General features: G+C 50.5%; 1 protein-coding gene across 1 annotated transcript in view; it reads right to left on the bottom strand.

The window, feature by feature from the left end:
* Positions 1-19,988, bottom strand: part of EFCAB6 (EF-hand calcium binding domain 6) — a 415,417-nt gene that overhangs the window by 104,552 nt on the left and 290,877 nt on the right. Inside the window, exons 19-20 of the mRNA XM_006890171.1 lie at positions 18,108-18,204; positions 14,026-14,144 (exon numbers count right to left, since the gene is read on the bottom strand). Coding sequence (XP_006890233.1) covers positions 14,026-14,144; positions 18,108-18,204 — 216 coding nt within the window. The remainder of the gene's footprint in view (positions 1-14,025; positions 14,145-18,107; positions 18,205-19,988) is intronic.

Here is a 19,988-nt window from a genome sequence, read left to right as displayed (position 1 = left end):
AAATTTTTCTGTGTCTTCCAATTCCTTTTGATACAGTGACTCAGTATATTCCTTCCATCTTCTTTTAATACTTCCGGGATCATTTAACGTTCTACCGAAAGCATCCTTGATTATAACAACTCGAGGTTTGAATTTGTTCTTCAGTTCCTTGAGCTTAAGATATGCTGAGCGAGTTCGGCCTCTTTGATTTTCCGACTCCAACTCCTTGCACATTTCATTGTAATATTTTGCTTTGTCATCCCGTGCTGCCTTTTGAAATCTTCTATTCAACTCTCATTAATATAGATGCAAAAAACCTTAACAAAATCCTGGCCAATAGAATTCAACAGCACATTAAAGAAAAAAAAATTTCTCATGACCACGTAAGATTCCTAACAGGTATGCAAGGATGGTTCAACATAAAAAATATAATAAATGTATGGTGAGCTCTGGGGGCGTAGTGGCAAGAAGCTGCACTGCAATCCCAGATGTGTGTGGTTCAAATCCACCAGATGCTCTGCTGGAGAAGGAGGAACAATCTCCTTCTATACCAGTCAGTTCTGATTTGATGATACACACACACACACACACACACAAATAATAAAATAAAAAAATATAATCAATGTAATTCATCACATTAACAAAGAACAAGAAACAATCCTGTCAACTGACACAGATAAGGCCTTTACCAAAATCCAATACCCCTTCCTGATTAAAACACTCAACAAAATGGAATAGAAGGGAATTTCCTCCACATACTGAAAAATATATACACAAACCCAAGAGCTAATATCATTCTCAATGGAGAAAGAATAAAGACTGAAGCCCCCCTTGTGAACAGGGACCAGGCAAGAATGCCCAGTTTCATCACTCCTACCTATTCCACATAGTATTGGAAATATTTTCTAGGGCAATATGACAAGAGAAGAAAACAAGAGGCATCCAAATTGACAAAGAGCTGGTAAAACTCTTGCTATGTGAAGACAATATGATAATGTACACAGAAAACTCCAAAGACTCAATCAAAAAAACCGTGTAGGACGTGGTAGATCCATTAAGCAGAGTGGCAGGACACAAGATCAATATACAAAAATTAATGGATTTCTTTACTGAGTAGCAAAGAAGGCACAGATTGGAGGGGGGGGGAAGCAATGCCATTTATAATAGGCAACCACAAATTGAGAAACTTTGGAGTTAACTAGAGACTCAAAAGACTTTTGTAAAGAAAAATACAGAAACTATATTGTTATTGTTGTGTACTATAAAGTTGAAACCCACTCATAGCTGAAGCTTTAGTGAGTTTTCAAAGGCAGTGAATCGCACAGAAGGAGACTACCCACATTTCTCCCTCAGAAAAACTGGGGAATTTGAACCGTGTGGCTTTGGGACGGCAGCAAAGCTTCTTACCACTAGGCCACTAGAGCTTCCTGCAATTTGTTGTTCTTATTGATTGCCGTCGAGTCAAGCACGACTCATAGTGACTCGATGAACAAAAGACCTAATGTCTTTCCATAACTATCGTGGTTTCTCCAAGTTCATAGAGTTTCCAAAGGCATGTGGTTTAGGAAGTGGATGCTACTCCTGCCTCCAAACTTGTTTTACAACTGGAGCTCCTCCAAACACTGGCCACATTGGGAAACCATTCTGGCATTTGAAGCCTCAGTGGCACAAGGTTCAGCATCACAGCAAACCCAGGTTACTTCATACAGCACATTGACAAAGAGTGATGTACAAAGTGGAAGAGTGTTTCTCCAGATATAACAGCACTAGTCTCATTTAGCGGTGGTTAAGTGTTGTCAAGTTGAATACGACTCAGAGTAAGATTTGCACAAAAGATGTGAACTCTGTTCTATAACTAACATAATTTATGTACATTTATAGAGTTTAGAGAGTGTGTAGAGTTTCCAAAGGCATCTAGTTTAGGAAGCAGATGACACTCCTGCTTCCCACCATGAATCTATCTGGAAGCTCATCCAAACATTATACATAATGGGTAACCATTATGGTATTTGACAAGACTATGGAACAGTGCACAGCATCACAGCAACACCAAGTTGTTCAGTACAGCAAATAGACAAAAGCTTGTTGTGTCATTTAAAGAATATTCATTAGAAAATGAATAAATTTTGCCCAAGGGCCCTGTGTGATTTAAAGCCACCCCCTCAGCAGACCTCCACCCTTGGTGATAGGCTCAAGGACACCTGCTTAATAATAGGTGAGTCCTTATTAAGCTTAAATAATCCTTGAACTATTTCCAGAGTACCAGAGAAAGCATCCCTCTCAGACTAATAAGAGACTTAAATAAATGGAAAAATGTTCCCTTTTCATGGGTAGGAAGATTCAATATAGTGAAAATAACATGTTGAATGCAATCCCAACAGAGATATCAAATTCATTTTTCAAAGAGATAGAAAAGGCAATTGGCAAGTTTCTTTGGAAAGGAAAGATATCCCAAATAAGTAAAGCTCTTCTGAAAAACAAGAATGATGTGGGATGCATAGCACTCCCTGATCTCAAAACCTACCACACAGCTGTAATAACAAAAATAGCATGGTACTGGCACAATGACAGACACATAAATCAATAGAATAGAATTGAGAACCCAGAAACTAGGAGGAATGTGGGATCAGGATTCAAGGAAGATTCATCGACAACCTGTGATATGCAAATAACACAACCTTGCTTGCAGAAACTGAAGAAGACCTGGAGAGCTCGATGCAGAAAGTTAAGGACTATAGTCTTCAATATGGATTAAAGTTCAACGTCAAGAAGATAAAGATGCTCACAACTGAGTCAAATGACAGCAACATGACAGATGGAGAAGAGACTGACGTTGTAAACAATTTCAGCTTGCTTGGCTCTTAGCACTAGCAGTCAGGAAATCAAAAGATGAATTGCACTGGGGAAGTCTGCTGTTAGGGACTTCTCCAAAGTGCTAAACAGTAATGATATTATCAGTCTAGAGACTAACATATGCCTGATCCAGGTATGATCTTTGCTAAGCATCAGAAAGCTGGAAAATGACTAAGGATGACAGAAGAAGAATTGATGCCTTTGAGTTGTGGTGCTGGAGAAGAGTGTTAAACATACTATGGACCACTAAGAGAATCAACAGGTCTATATTGGAGAGGGTGAAACCAAGTTTCTCCTTGGAGGCAAGGATTTTGAAGCCCCGTCTCACATACTATGGGCACATGGCCAGGAGAGACTGACCGGTCCTTGGAGAAGGACATCAGGCTTGGAAGGGTGGAGGGACAGCACAGGAGAGGAAGATTCCAGATGAGAGGGATTGACACAGTGAGTAGGGTAATGGGGGTAGGTGTGTCGGAGTCTGAGATTGGCTCAGGATAGGGTAGGGTTCGGAGCTATTGCACATAGGGTTGCTGTGAGTTTCAGGTGACTCAATGGCACATAACAACCACCACCACCAGTGGTCATTCAGCAAATAAACAAATCCTATCAAATGGGGAAACTACAATCTCTTTAACAAATGGTGTTGGAAAACCTGGACTTCTACCTGCAGAAAGGTGAAGCAGAGTACATATCTTATAAAATATATAAAAATCAACTGAAGGTGGATCAGAGTCTTAAGGGTAAAATACCAAACCATAAAGATCATAAGAGACAAAATGGGACCAAGCTTAGAAGGCCTTGCCCATGGTATAAATAGACTGGTAAATACAACCAGAAATGCACAGTTAGGAGACGATAACATCAATGAATGAGACTTTCTAAAGATTAAGTCCTTGTGTCCATCAAAAAATTTTTCCACTAAGGTGAAAAGAAAACCTACAGACTGGGGAAAAACATTTGGCAATGTCATCTCAGATAAGAGTTTCATAACAAAGGTTTACAGAATCCTAGAGGGCTCCACAGTTAACAAGCAATAGGACCAGCAGTCAGGAAATCAGGAGACGCATTGCACTGGGAAAGTCTGCAGTGAGGGATCTCTCCTAATTATTTAGGAGTAATGATGTCAGTTTGAGGACTAAGGTGTGTCTGATTCAGGCCATGGTCTTCTGATCACTTGCTCTGCATCTGAGAGCTGGACAATGAATAAGGATGATAGAATAATTGATGCCTTTGAACTGTGGTGTTGGAGAAGAGCCATGGTCGACGGCCAAGAGAAAAGATATGTCTTGGATAGGGTACAGCTGGAGGTGCTCCTTGGAGGCAAGAATGATGAGGCTTTGCCTCATGTACTTTGGGCATATTTCTAGGAGGGGCTATTCCTTGGAGAGGGACATGAAGCTTGGAAGGGTAGACGGTTGGCAAAGGAGAGGAAAACCCTCAACCAGGTGGACTGACACGGTGACTTATGGGATCCAGTGTGTCAGGAAGTGTGAAGATGGACGGGACAGGATGGGGTCAGATCCACTGTTCACAGGGCCGCTATGTGTTGTACTTAACTTCACAGTACCTAACAACAACAAAATATACAGGGCCTCCACGAGGAAAGGACTGATAAGACAATTATGAAATGGGCAAAAGATAGGGAAAGACTTTTTTCAGAGGAAGACATTTGGACCAGAAGAGACGCTCAACAGAATGCCAACAAAAACATGAAGAAATACTCAAAATCACTCACAATCAGAGACACAAATCAAAACCACAATGGTATCCCATGTCACCCCAGTAGCAATCGCAAAGTTTAACATGACAGTAAGCAGTAAATGTTGGAGAGAAATATGGAGAGATTAGAACTCTCATACACTGTTGGTAGGGCTGTAAAGTGGTATAACCACTTTGGAAGGAAGTTTGTCATTTCCTCACAAAGCTAAACATAGAAATTCTGTATGACCCAGCTATTCCACTGCTAGAAATATAGCCCAAGGAAAATAGAATTGAGACACAAATGGAGATTTGTACACCAATGTTCACAGCGGAGTTATTCGTAATAGCAAGAAAATGGAAACAGGTGGGCAGCCGTCTCCTGTGTGAATTACCCTCTAGAAACCCCGCTGGATGTGGTCAGCAGTGATTGGTTTTGCCTCGGGTGCAGTGAGTTTTCCTGTCCTTCTAAGTCGATGCCTTGGGTCGTGGTGTTGGGAAGAATATTGCACGGAGCGCCAGAACAAACAAATCTGTTCCTGAGGAAGCACAGCCAGGAAGTTCCTCAGAAGCGAAGAAGACTTCGTTGCACGCACTTTGGGTGTGTTATTAGAAGGGGCCAGTCCATGCTTGGCGTGGCCCGGAGCTGGAGAGACGGAGAACCTCAGGGAGCTGGACTCGGGCAGCATCCAGGGGCCTGGCCACACAGAGCCGGTGAGGACGACGAGGGACGCAGAGGGCATGGTTCTGCTGTGAATGGTGTCACTCTGTACAGGAGCCGACAACAGCCACCACGTCACCAGCACCACCACCACCACCGTCACCATCAGACGTCCTGGGAGCCCTGGCGGCACAGAGGGGAAGCACTTGGCTGCTATGTGAAAAGGCCTCAGGTTGGACCCTGGTAGCCTCTCTGTGAAGAGAGAGGAGAGAACCTGCATTTGTAAAAACGCAGAGTCCAGAGTCTGGAAGTCGTGTGGGGCAGCTCGGCCCCATCCGGCTGTGAGTCGGGCGGACATGCAGGCAGTGGGGTCTGGGACTTTTCCAGAGGGAGCTGGGCTGCTGAGGTTTTGCCTCTCTGGGGATTTGGGTCCATGGAGCCAGATGTGGAATCTCCTCCAGCACAGTTTAGGGAGGAAACCCAGTGGAGAAGGATTGAGTGATGGGTCCGCTCTAACTCGACAGTCATGATACGATGTTGAGACTTTTACTCAGTGGCTTCTGTTTTGGAGACAGTCAGAATGCAGCTGGTCCTGAAGCCCCAGGTCCTTCGGGCCAGTGTGGGTTCAGGTAGCCGAAGGGCTGGCCCAAGGCCTCTCCCACTACAGGGGGTGACCTGGTACTTTAGAGGGGGGTGTCTCCTTAGACAACAACGTATGCAGGAGGGAAACAGGTCCTGGAGGAGCTCAGGCAGGGGCCTCTCCAGGCCGGGCCTTCACTCCTGGGAACTCTGCCTCAGGCCGGAAGGTGACCTGCTTCATTCACCAGGGGAGGGAGTCCCACAGCTCTAGACGGGACACCCCCTGGACAGAGCCCCCACCAGTGGCACCTTCTCAGAGGCAGCTCCCTGAAACAGCCAAGCCCTCCCACTGACAGTAATGGCCTGGCTGGCAGGGGGCCTCCTCTGGGTCCTCTTCCCGGGAATTCCTCTGAGGAGGGTGGGAAGATAGGTGCACAGATCTGGACCAAGCTCAGGCCTGGGGCACAGAGGGCACGTGGATACCTGTCCCTCCCCGTCCTGCTCGGTTCTTGTCCTTTACCACACGTCAGGGTGGAAGTGTGTTCCGAGGGCTTGGCTTTTCATTCCAATCGTTCAGATGCAGCCTGTTCTAGAACGTTGATCACGGGACCCACCTCCTCCCGGTGATTCTCATTCCCATCAATCCTTCTCTCCTCCCCCTTCTCTTTATGCCTTTAGAGCTCTCTCCTGGAGCTGAAGGTCCTCTCGTGACCAGACATGGCTGGTTACTCCAAGGAGCAAGGGCCTGCCTGCTGTTGTTACCTCCCTGCCGTCACTGGCCAAACTCATGGCGTAACTGGTCAGCCTCCAGGCCTGTCTCCTCTTTGGACGAGGTGTGAGCAGCAGGGGTGTTTTGTCGCAGATTCACTGATGACCAAAGCCCGCAGACTCAAGAGTTCAGCCAGTCTGTTGAAAGCCTCGCCCTTTTTACGTCGTAAAAGCTGACTTTGGGCAGTAAATTGCCAGGCCTTTCTCTAGAGGCAGCTCCGGGTAGATGTTAACGTCTGGTCTTGCAGGTGAGGGCTAAGCACTTAACTGTCGGAGCCACACAGAGGTGCACTGTGCCATGTGCATCGTGACAGCCTCTGCTTGTCCTGCCTGTGTGCCCAGCGGCGTGCCCAGCGGCGTGCCCTGTGTGCCCATCTGCCTCTGCCCATGACCGAGTAGCAGGTCCTTTTCCAAGGAAGCGCCCGCATGCTGGTGCCGCACGGCAGAGCCCCAGACATGCTACAGCACGCCTGAACGGAATGAAAACACACTTTTTAGTTACTCTGCTAATAAAGCTCATAAACATTCTCTTCTCATCACAAAGGAGCAGGAGACCAGATTGCACAATAGCAACTAAAATATTGTTAGGAATGTGCATAATTAGAGAGTTAATTCCACTTACATAACCTCGCCCTTCATTGTAGAATCCTGTGTGTGACATGGTGGGGGGGGGGGACCAACTTGCCTACAAAGGTTGAATTTTAAAATAGCTCAGCAACAGCTGTGGCGGGGAGAATGCGTGTGTGGATGGAGACCCATTAAAGCTGTTTGCGTGGAGCAGATACAGAGGGATGAAGACCAGGCGCCCATCCACCGCACAGCGGCTCGGATGCATCCCCGGCCTCGCATGGACGGAGACCCATTAAAGCCCGTGTGCATGGCTGCAGACACAGAGGGGTGAGGACCAGGGGCCCAACCACTGCACACTGGCTTGGCTGTGTCCCTGACCTTGCCCGTTTGCTGAGAAAATCTTAGCTCTTGTGTCATTGTAGACAGTGAATTCTTATGGACTCATGACAGATGCCTCTGAAGCCACAGACCCAGCATTACAGGGTCAGCGGTCAGTATTTGCCCCAATGGTGACATGCAGCAGAGGTGGGCCAGTGCCTCCTGCAGCCTGGGACACACAAATTCTCTCAGGTGGTCCTGAGGTTCTGGGAGGGTGGGCTTGTGGTTCCAACACTCCTCTTCAGGACAGCAGGTGCCCCAGCCTACGGGGCACATCAATAGGTCCCCAAGGGTCACAGAGGGTTAGATTCATCTGCTCCAATTCCCCACCCAGATCTGGGAACTCTCCTCTCCTTCATAGTCCCAGGAAGAGGTCCTGCCTTGGGTGACCTGTGGGGAGGGGCTCTTGCCCTCTATGGTGCTGGAGAACTGAGCCTTGAGGTGGTCTGAGCCGTACTAAAGACCCCCAGCCAAGACATTTAGGGATGGGACTCCTCTCCTAAACTAATATCTCGGGATTCTTGCAGCCTTCCCAAGTCCTTCTGCACCCTGAGGTCCTGACCTGAGCCCCAGCAACATGGTGACCGGCCCCATCTTTACATGGTCTCTACGGAGCCTCTTCAAAGAGAAAGATGTAGCACAAATGAAACTATCACAAAGATATGACACACTGGTGTGATGGAGACTGGTGGGCCCTCCCACGACTGTGGCCTTGAGACAACCCCCTTTCCATGGGGGTAGAACCCGCTCCTGGAGGTCACCTGCCAGCCCAACACAGACAGGGCTCTGCAGCCAACAGTTCCACACCTGTGAGGAGCATGCACCTGCCACAGGCCCCAAAACAAAGACAGGTGGGAGCGAGGATGGACAAACAGAAACAGGGTCCAAGGAGACGTGGGGGCAGGGCTCTTAATGCGGCAGGGTCTGCAACTGAAGCCAGGAAACATGTGTAAATCATGATGGGGAGCACACACTGCATCTCCACTTCTCACGGAGCCGACGCTGATTCACGCGCTGGAGGAGAGCTGGCCTCCAGGGTTAAACGAGCTGGCTCGTCAATGATCCCCCAAATCATGAGGTGCTGTTCAGGAGGAAGATGATGGAGAAGGGTGAGCACACACTGCATCTCCACTTCTCACGGAGCCGACGCTGATTCACGCGCTGGAGGAGAGCTGGCCTCCAGGGTTAAACGAGCTGGCTCGTCAATGATCCCCCAAATCATGAGGTGCTGTTCAGGAGGAAGATGATGGAGAAGGGTGAGCACACACCGCATCTCCACTTCTCATGGAGCCGACTCTGATTCACTCGCTGGAGGAGAGCTGGCCTCCTGCAGGGGTTCCGAGGCTGATTTTGCATAAGCAGATGGCCAGCCTTTTCTCTGGAGCCACCTCCCGGTGGACTTGAACCTCTGACTGTCCCATCAGCATGTGAGCACATTCGTCATTTGTACAGCCAGGGAGCCGGCCAGCTCAGCTGTTTCCTGATAACTCAGAACCTTCTGTCGTTTTCACGTAAGCTGACTCACACGACACGGGTCCCTTTGCAGTCTTTCTTCTCATGAAAGGGCCCTGGTGATGCGGTGAGCATGTGCTGGGCTGCTGACCACAGGTCAGTGGCTTGATTCCACGTCTGCTCCCAGAGAAAGGCGGGCATCGTCCTGTAAAGGTTCACAGCCTGGAGACCCATGGGTCTGCGCTGGGGCTGGAATCAAGTCAACAGCAGTCTGGGTTTCGTGTTTACTGACATACAACTTACCCACTCTACTGAAAATAGGGCTAAATTGGGCACTAATTACCCCCAAACTTCTCCGTCAAATCAGCTTTTGTAGCTGGCAGACGTGCACCATCCAGACTGATTTTTCTGTGACTGCAGCTTTGCCCACTTGTGTCTTCTGTGTATTTTTGTTGTTGTGTTTAGCATCCACTCTCCACCTCACAATCTTTCAGCGGACTTTGTGTGGGGTCCTCTGTGGCCGCTGCTGCCAGAGGCTATGTGGGGAGCTTGCATTTCTAGGAGGGTGTGTGCCGTTCAGGCATTGAGACGAGGTGCATTCAGCTGGTAAGGTGTGGTTTCAGAATGTTCTCGGGACGCTGAGGGTCTGTCTGAGGCAGGGCCTCTCGGGCCCCAAGGAACTGTCCTGCCAGGTCCCCTGAGAGCCTCCAACCCCTCAGGGTCTTCCTTCTCCCCAGAACGCCTCAACGCCTGACACCCTGTTCACTGGGGTGCTCTCCCCCACCATCACCAGCTTCCTGTCTCCACTGAGCTGGGTAGTACCAAGCAGGTAACATGTTTGGCTGCTAAAATGAGAGGCTAACAGTTCAAATCCACCCAGAGGCACCTCGAAAGAAAGGCCTGGCAATCTACAGCCGAAAAATCAACCAACAAAACCTCTATGGACCCCAGTTCTGCCCTGACACCCAGGCGGCCACTGGGAACCAGTCACCTTGATGGCAATCAGTATTGATTAATGAAGAAGGGACAAGAGTCCTTGGTTACTTCCTTTTTATTATCAACATAGTCAATGCCCTTAGAAGCAGCACTCAAAAAATCAAGACATACTGCCTTAGACAAATTGCTGCCAAGGACCTCTTTGAGGTGCCAGTGAGCAAGGATTTCAGTTCAAAGACTAGGGCGCATCTCATTCAAGTCACAGCATTTCCAATTGTTCCCTGTGCATCTGAAAGTTGGACAATGAATAAGGAAGACCAAAAAAAGAACTGATGCCTTAATTGTGATGATGGTGAAGAGTCCAGAATATCCTGTGGACTGCCCAAGGACAAACCATTGAGTCTTAGAAGAGGTGCGAGTGCAGGACTGGGGAGGTTTCGATCTGCTGTACGTCAGCTCACCAGTTGGAGCTGACCTGACAGCATTTTAGAGGTAGGCAGCACCAGCTGGGGTGTGGCGTCTCTCTGGGTGCCCCTGCTGCTGCCCCATCTGAGGGGTCTGTCTCCTGAAGGGCTAGTCTTTCATCTGGAAGCCCAGAACCTGGCACTGGGCCTGGCTCAGACATTCAGTTCCTTCACTGTCCAATGGGGAGCGGGTGGAGAGATGCACAAGCGCTGTCCACCTTTCCATCTGTCCACGGTGGGCCCTCCAAGCCATGCCTACTTCCTCTCCTGTCCACTCCATTTAAAGGTCCCAGTTGACTTCTGCTCACAAGCCCCTTGGGGCTGGACACTTCCTCCTTCAGTCCCGGGAGCCAGCCTGCTCCTGGTCCCTCTCTGTTCTCCCATCACCCTGCCCTGTGCAGCCAGCCAGCATGGATCTGTCCTGAGCAGAGGACTGCGAGTAGAAGGGGCCACTTGAAGGGAAGCCCTGGACACCCCATGTGGCCCTGTGGGTGACCTGCACGCCTTGTACTGAGATGATGAAGCCACAGCCGGGTGTGGAGACCAGAGGAGATGCTAGCCCCTCAGCGAGTGGGGACCAGGCATGGTGGGATTAATCTGTTTATTCAGCTCCCTAGCATCAACTACCTCTGCACTTGTATGAACAAACCCCAGGCCATCTGTGCTGGGGTCCCCTCGTGGGGAGCAGACCTGTCCTCAGGGTTTTCAGAAGCAGACTGTCAGGCTTCTCTTCCCAAGTGCCTCTGGGTGGGTTTGAACTGCTGAGGTGTTTAACCAATTGCACCCCTGCCCCGGGCACCCTGACGCAGGGCGCTTCGCAGGCGCTCCAGTCTCTGGGTGAATCGTGCTGAGAGCTGCGCCTACCCTGCACTGTGACATATTTTCTAAACCTGTGGGGGGTTTTCCCAAAGAGCAGGGTGCTCTTATCCTACTCGCTCTGCCCACTTAGCTGCTGGGGTGTCTCCGGCCCTGACAATGGACAGGAAGCTGCTGGGAGCCCTGCTGGCTTCCGCTCACGGGGGCACAAGCCAGCCGTCCCACAGCAGGGGTACCTGTTGGCTGCCCCCTGCCCCAGACCACCATTCTCCTTGTTGTGACTACTCAGACCAGGGTCACCGGACCCTCCTTTCCACTCCAAGCTCTTCCCCCCACTGCAGTGACAGGAATGTCAGAGCGTAAACAGCGGGTTTCCAGCAGGCATGGAATGAACCCCCAGAAAGAGCTCAGGAGGGTGGCTGCAGTGAGGGCCAGGAGGACGCCAGCACGTCCACTCCCACTGTCATTTCCTTGCCTCGATGTGTTTCTGGACTGTGTAACCTTCTAAAACGAGCGAACAGAAGGCTCCACAAAGCAGCCCACACCTGCAGGAGTTTTCTGAGGCTCTTGTTGCATGCGCACCACTTGTTAGGTTCCCACGTGCATTCTGTCCTTCAGGCTGTGTGAGCACGCAAGGAAGACAGACACACAGACGTGAGGCTTGGCTGTGAGCACAGGTGATGTCCCGGGAAGGAGCCCCCGGCTGAGGGCCACTCCGCCAACTCGCGGCCTCAGACCTGGGTCTGGATCTCTCCTTTGTGAGTGGCCTCCACTGCCAGGCTACTAGGTGCTGCTTCCTGTCGGACACCAGCTCCACGGGCCCCATTCTAGGAGGTTCTCTCCAACACGACTAACCAAGTACAAGCAAGTCCACGGCTTCCCAGGTCTCCATGGCCACATCAACCACACTCACCATGGTGTGTGGCTGTCACCAGCATCCTCTCCAAACGAGCCCCCCACCCTGAGCGGAAGCCCTGTGTTTCCTCACAGTGACCCCGACAGAGTGGGGGTGCACGTGATGATTGTGAGGTGTCTGAAGGTGGACGCAGAGAAGTGTGTAGATCTGTGACTTGCAGACACTGCTCTGCACACTTGCGTGTCTTTCCGAGGTGAGGTCAAGCTGCTGGGGTGCCCTGCTCATCAGGGATGGACCCGTTCAGCTCACACAGGGTTGACCAGCCAGCCAGGCTGCAGACAGCATCAGAACATCATTTCTGTTATGACTGAGTCCTGTCCATTGTAAGTATCACAACAAATAAAAATAAAATTCAATCAACCACAGCTGCCAAGCTGAGCCTGACGCCCAGCGACCCCGCAGGAGAGAGCAGAAATGGCGGGGCATTTCCAGTGCTGCGGTGTTCAGGAGAGCAGAAATGGGGGGGCATTTCCGGCACTGTGCTGTTCTGGAGAGCAGAAATGGGGGGCATTTCCGGCGATGCGGTGTTCAGGAGAGCAGAAATGGGGGGGCATTTCCGGCACTGCGGTGTTCAGGAGAGCAGAAATGGGGGGGCATTTCCAGTGCTGCGGTGTTCAGGAGGGCAGACTTATGTATTGCTCTCCTCCAGAGCGGTGCAGTGCCTCCCTCCACAGACTCTCGTGTCCTCCTGCATAGCCAGTGCCCAACCTTAGCTGCCTCTTGGGTTACCTCCTGTCCCCCAAAACTGACAGTCCCCTCAAGACAGGGGCCATGGAGTTACCCGAGTCCTCCAAGGGCCGCAGTGGGAGAGCCCCTCGCCTCTCCTCCTGCACAGCGAGCTTTGCCTACCACACCTGTATGCAGGTGACACTCCCCTAGGCTCGTCTGCCCACTGCCACGTGTCTTCCCCGGGGTATTTTCATAAGCACACTATGCTAATTTTTTATAGCAACATGTTTTAAAAATTAGAATGGAGCATATATGGGGGAGGGAGAGGAGGGAGCAGCCAGCAAAATAAAAAACCAAAAAGTAGTTATTTGTATGAAAAAAACCCCAACAAGCACCGTTCAGACTAGTGATTCCATCTAATGGAAAGGACACGATAGGGAGCCTAAATTGGGCCTGTGATGGAATTGATCTAAAAAAAAAAAATATAAAAGATTTTTGTAAGAACTGCAAGTTGCTTTTCTAAATTAGATCTACAACAGCCCACTTAATTCTAAACTCAGCTGATGTTTCAGCCTTGAACAGATGAAAAGCTGGAAAAGTACATCAACTACTACCCAAGCTGGCCTCCAAGTAGACACAGGCAGAGGGTCCTGTGGAGGCTGGGGGGAGCACATCTACTGGTGGAGGACCAGTGTGGACGCGGCTGGGAATGGGGACGTTACACCCCCAGCGCCCCTGGAACTGAGGCCTCCATGGGGGGCTCTCAGAACCAGGGGCTGGTCCAAAATAGTCAGTTAGAAATGCATTTTCAAAAATGTAACTGACATCAGATACTATTTCCTGTTTAGGGTCCCCTTGACGAAAGTTTGGTAATTTTCTTCCAACAAATGACTTATGCACTGCACAGTTGCGAGGCTCCGACTTCCCTCCCCGACTGTGGGGAGAAGCGGGTTTTCCTTCACCAGGTGCAGAGCTCTGTGTACCGAGCCTGGTGCCCGAGAACCAAGCCCGTGGAGAGAGACTTGGTTTTCACAAACAGTAACTTGGCCAATGGTTTTTTAGCAACGTGGACCTCTCAGGTCTAGGGGTGCCGTGCGTGTCCCCCGGGCCCCCCACGTTCCTGTAGCCGATCCCCCTCCCCGAGGGTGCCCTCCACGAGGGACAGGAGAACAGGACAGAGAATCAACAGAAACCGCCCTGGTGGTGACCCAGCTCTGCGCCGACTTTGCTCAATGACCCGAGACTGTGGACACAGGGGAGCAGGGCAGCCTGCAGGCGTCACTCACCGCGTCCAAAGCTTCTCAAACTCCCGGGGCGTGAGAGGAATGTCGAATCCGAACAGCGCGTTCTTGACGTCCCGCTGGCGAACAATGCTGTTGCCCTCCTTATCGGTTTCTGTAAAACTCTGCAAGACGAGAGAGGGTGGTGTGTGGTCAGAGAAGACGTGTCTGTAAAGTGACCGCTCGCTCGCTCCTGCTGTCCAGCCAGTGCTGACCCACTGCTGGTCCCCCAGGGGTCAAGGCTGTCTGCCTCAGGGGAGGAGCTGCCCATCTTTCTCCCCCAGATCCAGACCAGTAGCCCCTGAGAGAGCAGGGTAACTCGCCGTGGATGAGGCCTCCAGGGCTCCCTACAAGACGGTCAGATAGGAAAACCCCCAAACATCTCAACCAAAAGAATGAAGAAAAAGAAAACAACAAAAACCAAACAAACAGAAGGTAGCCTAGAAAATGTACACCGGTCACTCCGTGCAACGAGGTGAGGATGTCCTCTCCGTGGACATCCAGTCACCCCTTGGCTGTGCCCCAGACACCCTCCCCATGTCTGTGAAGGAGGCAACACAGACAATGCAAACAGGCATTAACCCTAATCCCCACATTAACCCCCACACTCCAGCCGTCAGGTCTGTGAGGCTGTGAATCACCGAGAGGCGGACTTTGCATCTCTTTCTTACTGTGGGTCAGCTGGTGGACTTGAACTCTGGCCTTTCTGGCTTGCAGCCTAACACGTAACATACTGTGCAGCCAGCACTCCTGGTATTACGCGCTGTTGCTGCCGTGTACTCTCTGAAACGACTCCTAGCTGACCCTCCAGAGGGTTTTCAGAGGCTGTCCCTCTCACAGAAGGAGATGACCCATCTTTCTCCTGCGGAGCACCTGGTGGGTTTGAACTGCCTGCCTTTTGGGATGGCTGTGCAGCTCCTTTCCCCTAAGCCACCAGAGAGCCCCTGCATTATGAAGGGGTTACTTCTGGGGATGAGAAGTCTCAGGTGTGTGCTGTCGAGTTGTCTCCTGATTGAAAACGTGAGAAAAGTCAAACTAACCGGAGAGGTGGTCAGAGCCGGTGGTCTGGGCCGTCTCTCTGCCGGGGAGTGGGGTTGGGGGGAAGTAGGGGTGGGGTGGGAATGAAGAAGGCCTTTAGAACCCAGCAAGTGTGACAAAGCCGTGGGACTATCTTCATGTCCCCGAGGATGCTAACGGCATCTGGTGGGAGGTGTTACCAGGCAATGGAGAAGCCCAAGGACGCTCGTAACAGCCAGCAGGCATCCTTCTTAGCATGGTCTTAAGATGTTTCCAAGTAATTGCTCCTTGAGTTTTCCTAACAACCCGAGAGTTAGAAAGAATAAGAACTGGGTCGGGGAGGGAGAGTTTCTCCCTCCAGCAAAATTTCTGCTCTTACGGAACCTCAGAAAATCTATGTAGAGACAGATTCACTGTGGATACAGCAGTTACTTTAAGATAATTTTACACTGGAGTAGAATGGAGTCTTGAGGCCCTAATAGAGGTGTCTTTAAAAGAGGTAAAAGATGCCAAGGGAGACACGGAAATACACAGGGGAAACCACCTCTGATAATCCTGGGGGAATATGTAAGGGCCAGCGTTACAATATCTGCGGTGTGTACCCAAGAAATAAAATTTTAAAAGAAGGCCCTTGATACGATTCCATTCACATTATGTTCACAAGCAGGGAAACTAACACTGTTTTGTTTGAGATGTGCACATATACACTATGAAGAATAAGGATGTGAGTCTCATCAATATACACTAGCAGATACTTCTGCCTTGGGAGAAAGGGCACCTCAGGGGGCACTGAAAGCAGCAACAGGCCGGCAGTGGCCTGAGGGTTAGCCCAGGTGCCGATGACCACCTCTAGCACCACCACCACCAGCTGGTTTCGTAAACCAAGTTGCACTGGAACCCAACCCTGCCATTCGTATTACGTACGGCTGCTTTGTGTGGAATAAGGATCGAGTCAGAACACTTTACAGTTCTCAAAGCCAAATGTTTACTATTTTATTTTTACAGGAGGAACACTGGTGCAAGCACTGAGCATTTAACCAAAATGTTGGCTGTTCAAATCCCCTAGCCAGTATACAGGAGAGAGAAGAAGCTGTCTGCTTCCACATTTACCATCTTAATCATATTGTGAGCCAGCTCTACTCTGTCCTACAGGGTTGCTGTGAGGACCAGCCTTTACCGAAGAAGTGCACCGAAGTTGGTCTGAGATACTGACAATATTCTATCCTGAATCTGGATAATGGTCACACAGGTGAGTTATATAAGACACATTGCACATATTTCACTGTTCTGACTCTGATGGATTTCAAAGAAAAACACCCTTTGACTCAGTTTCTTTCCCTAGGGCCTGTTGTGAGCTGCCCATGTCTCTCTGAAAGCCAGCCCCTCCCAGTCCTGGGCACACCCTCTAGTCCTGGGGCACACCCTCCCACCCTGAGGCACACCCTCCAACCCTGAGGCACACCCTCCAGTCCTGGGCACACCCTCCAACCCTGAGGCACACCCTCCAGTCCTGGGCACACCCTCCCAGTCCTGGGCACACCCTCCAGTCCTGGGCACACCCTCCAGTCCTGGGCACACCCTCCAGTCCTGCTCTCACCAGACTCTCACCCACAGCGCTATCATCCCTGTCTTCCATGGGCTCCTCCTATAAGGTTAAACTCGCACCACCTTTCCTGACTCTGTCAAAAGGAGCAAACCCTTCCACGGACGTTCCCCACTGGACCCAAGCCAACCCTTCCGCCTGCCTAGCATCCACACATGCCCAGTCCTCCCTGGAGTCTCTGGGGGATGCACTGTGACTCTCTCTGGAGGCAGGGCAGGGACCGCGCCATGTGTCTGCAGACCCTCTCATGGTGCCTCACACACGGCTGATTCATGGTAAGCGTTTGCTGAAGAAACACATGCAGTAATTTTCCCCGAGGTGCTTAAACAGAAATTCCCCTGGGAAGCTGGCCCAAGTGGACAACTCCTCTTGGCCCTTGAGATTTCCCCTGGGGTCCACCCGCACCCCACAGAGCATGGCTGTGCAGCCGGCCAGGTGACGCTCTCTGAAGATGATGAAATACTTGAGCCTCTGCCCAGGTCCCAGATGCAGCTTTCCTATAGAGCACACCTTTCTGGCAGGAATCCGTCCATACAGAGGCCCCAGTTCCTTCCAGGTAAGGCCTGACCCCCCCCCCCACTGCACCCTCTCACAGACAAGAGGAGCCGGAGGGGGTGCTGCAAGCCCTCTGTGCCCTCAACAGGGTGGATGGGGCTGGAGAAAGGCCGTGCTGGAACTTGTCGGGACTTAGCAGCTATAGGGTCAAGTGGAATGGACATAGATCGAAAATAACCAGGGCACCTGGGAGGTGAGATTCCAAGTTTGCATCCAGGAGGCGATTCCCAGGGTCCCATTACACGGGAGGGGACCAGTGGTGCAGTGGCTGAAGCACTGAAACCCACCCGCTGCTCCACGTAGAAAGACAGGGCCGTCTGATTCTCTGTCACAGCCTCAGGCACCCCAACGGGCAGGTCTGCTCCGTCCACAGGGCCACTGTGAGCTGGAATCAACTTGATGGCAGTGGGCCTGGCTCTGGCCAAACATAAATTTCTGTGTCCTTGTTGCGATGAACCAGGTTCCCCCCCACCCCAGATGGATGTGAGGCACACCTGTCAGACTTCAGGTGGAGGGGCCTGTGTAAGTGTCTCCCGTCATTTTGGTAAAATTAATTTTGGGCCATTCTGGCAAGACAGGTGGGAGCAGCTATGCCCCTATTTGTGTCAAATGAACTATGACAGAGTGACACATTATCCACTTCCGTTTTCAGTTCTGGCTTCACGTAAAACACAGTCTAGTACTTCTGTCCATGTACTAACGACTACCGTCCTGTCTGTTTTTGAGCAGCTGGTGACCTTGACCGAGAGTGGTTGGTTCTGGGAAGGGAATTTTCCGATAAAAACGTACCCACACCGTTGGGCAGAGCTGCTCACCCACCCCAGCTCCTGGGTCTGCAGAGTGGGCCCATCCCGGGCTCTCCAAGCCCCCGACACACACTTTCTCTCTGCTCTGAGGGACAAACATCTCTTACCTTCGACACTTCTGTCCATCTTGTTCTCGCTTTAGTGACTAGATATTGATGGGCCTGCTCACAAGCGAGTTCTGAATCTGTAACCTTCTGCTTTGGTCTTTAAAGAAAAAAAAAACCAAAACTAAGTACATTTTAAATCCAACAGTCCTCATTCATCCCCCAGGCGGCTTCGCCAGCACATCTTCCCGCTTTGGCTTCTCAGGGCCCGTAAAGCCCATTCTTTCACATCTGGTCGAGCCTGATTCCTAAAGTGCAGCCTAATTTCCCCAGTTGCATGTTCGGGAAGGCTTCTGAGATTTTCTAAGCCCTTGTTTATTTTCAGATAAATGCTATTCAAACTCCTTTTTCTGCTCCCCCTTGCCGGCACAGCTCTCAAAACAAGCAGGGCTCATTTCTTCTCGGGTGGGGATACGTCAAGTGTCCTGGGAAGAGAACCAGCAAAGACTTTTCCTCTGAGCTGACAAGTCGGCATGAGCGGCCGCAGCTGGCATCCCTCCATGAGCCAAGAAGGGAGCACCTGGACCCCTCACAGGACGCCCTCGTCTCAGCTCACTTCCAGCGGCGGCGCTCCTGGGATTGGAGGATGGTCACAAGTCCATCGTATTTACTCCGAAGATGCCAGACCTTGAAGACACTTACGTCAGACCCCACAGGAGCAGCGCCTGGGGAATTGTGAGATGCTGCTGCTGTATTTCTCCACCCACTAAAACCAACTATTCTGGTTGGGTGTCGCCAAGTCAATTCCAACTTCCAACCTCAGATGACAGAGTTCAGCGACCCACGGAGCAGAACGGGGCAGTGCTCTGTTCTGTTTGGACAAAGGGTCACTATGCCCTGAGTCAGCAGCGTCTAACAGCAGCAACAAGGGTCTATCAGGCAGCAGCCCTGGTAGTGCACTGGCTAACACTCTTGGCTGCTAACAGAAAGGTCAGGGGTTCAAATGCACTAGCCACTTCATGGGAGAAGATGGGGCCGTCCGCCTCCATAAGGATTCCAGCCTTAGATACCCTCTGCCCAACAGAATTCCCGTGAGTCAGAATCCACTGATGGCTGTGACTGGTTGTTTTTCCTCCTGCAGAGATGCTGGCGGATTTGAACTGTCAACCCTTTGGTTAATAGTTGTGTGCTTAACTGTTGCTCTACCAGCGTTTCCTATAAGACAGTCCTAGAGGGAACAAAACTGTTCGGAAAATCACTGCTACTTTGCACACTATAGTTGCTGTTGCCCCTCAAGCATCGTGCCTTTTTAAGGATCCTGAAATTCTTTGCACACATCTGCACCCACCGTCCACCCACCCTCGCCCCTCCATGCGTCCCAGGTAGAAGAGCACTCGGGACAGTCCTCTCCAGCTGCCTCTCAGAAGGGGCCCTGCATCCGCTCCAAGCCCACACCTCCCGTGCACAAATGCACCTTGAGAGGGTGCAGCTGGAGTGCTCTCTGGAGGCAAGAACAACGATGCCTGACTTCACACAGTTTGGGCATGTTGCTAGGAAGTGCTAGTTCTTGAAGGACGCAACGCTGGGAAGGGTGGAGGGTCAATGAAGAAGAGGAAGACTCTCAACCAGGGACTGACTTTGCTTTAGAATTCTATTTCCCTCTTTTATTTAGTCACTTTAAACTGTCTGTTCTCCAGGAGAGGAAATGTATCTTTTCTAGATTAGTATTTACATCTTTGAAACTGTTTTTCTCAGTCATATGTAAATGGTACCTTAAACTGCTTGTTTACCAGCAAGGGAAATATATCTTTCCCAGATTAGCATTTATCTTTCCAAAACTATTTTTCTCAGTCATATATTAACTATTTCATACGTTGTCTGTTTACTAGTAACTATATGTAACTGTCCTTTTTAAAAGTTGTTGTTGTTATGTGCCATTGAGTC

Source organism: Elephantulus edwardii, unplaced genomic scaffold (assembly GCF_000299155.1).
Source record: "Elephantulus edwardii isolate Elephantulus edwardi_28Jun2011 unplaced genomic scaffold, EleEdw1.0 scaffold00086, whole genome shotgun sequence".
Taxonomy (NCBI): domain Eukaryota; kingdom Metazoa; phylum Chordata; class Mammalia; order Macroscelidea; family Macroscelididae; genus Elephantulus; species Elephantulus edwardii.
Note: the sequence above shows the minus strand (reverse complement) of the source record. Positions and strands in the feature narration are given on the sequence as shown.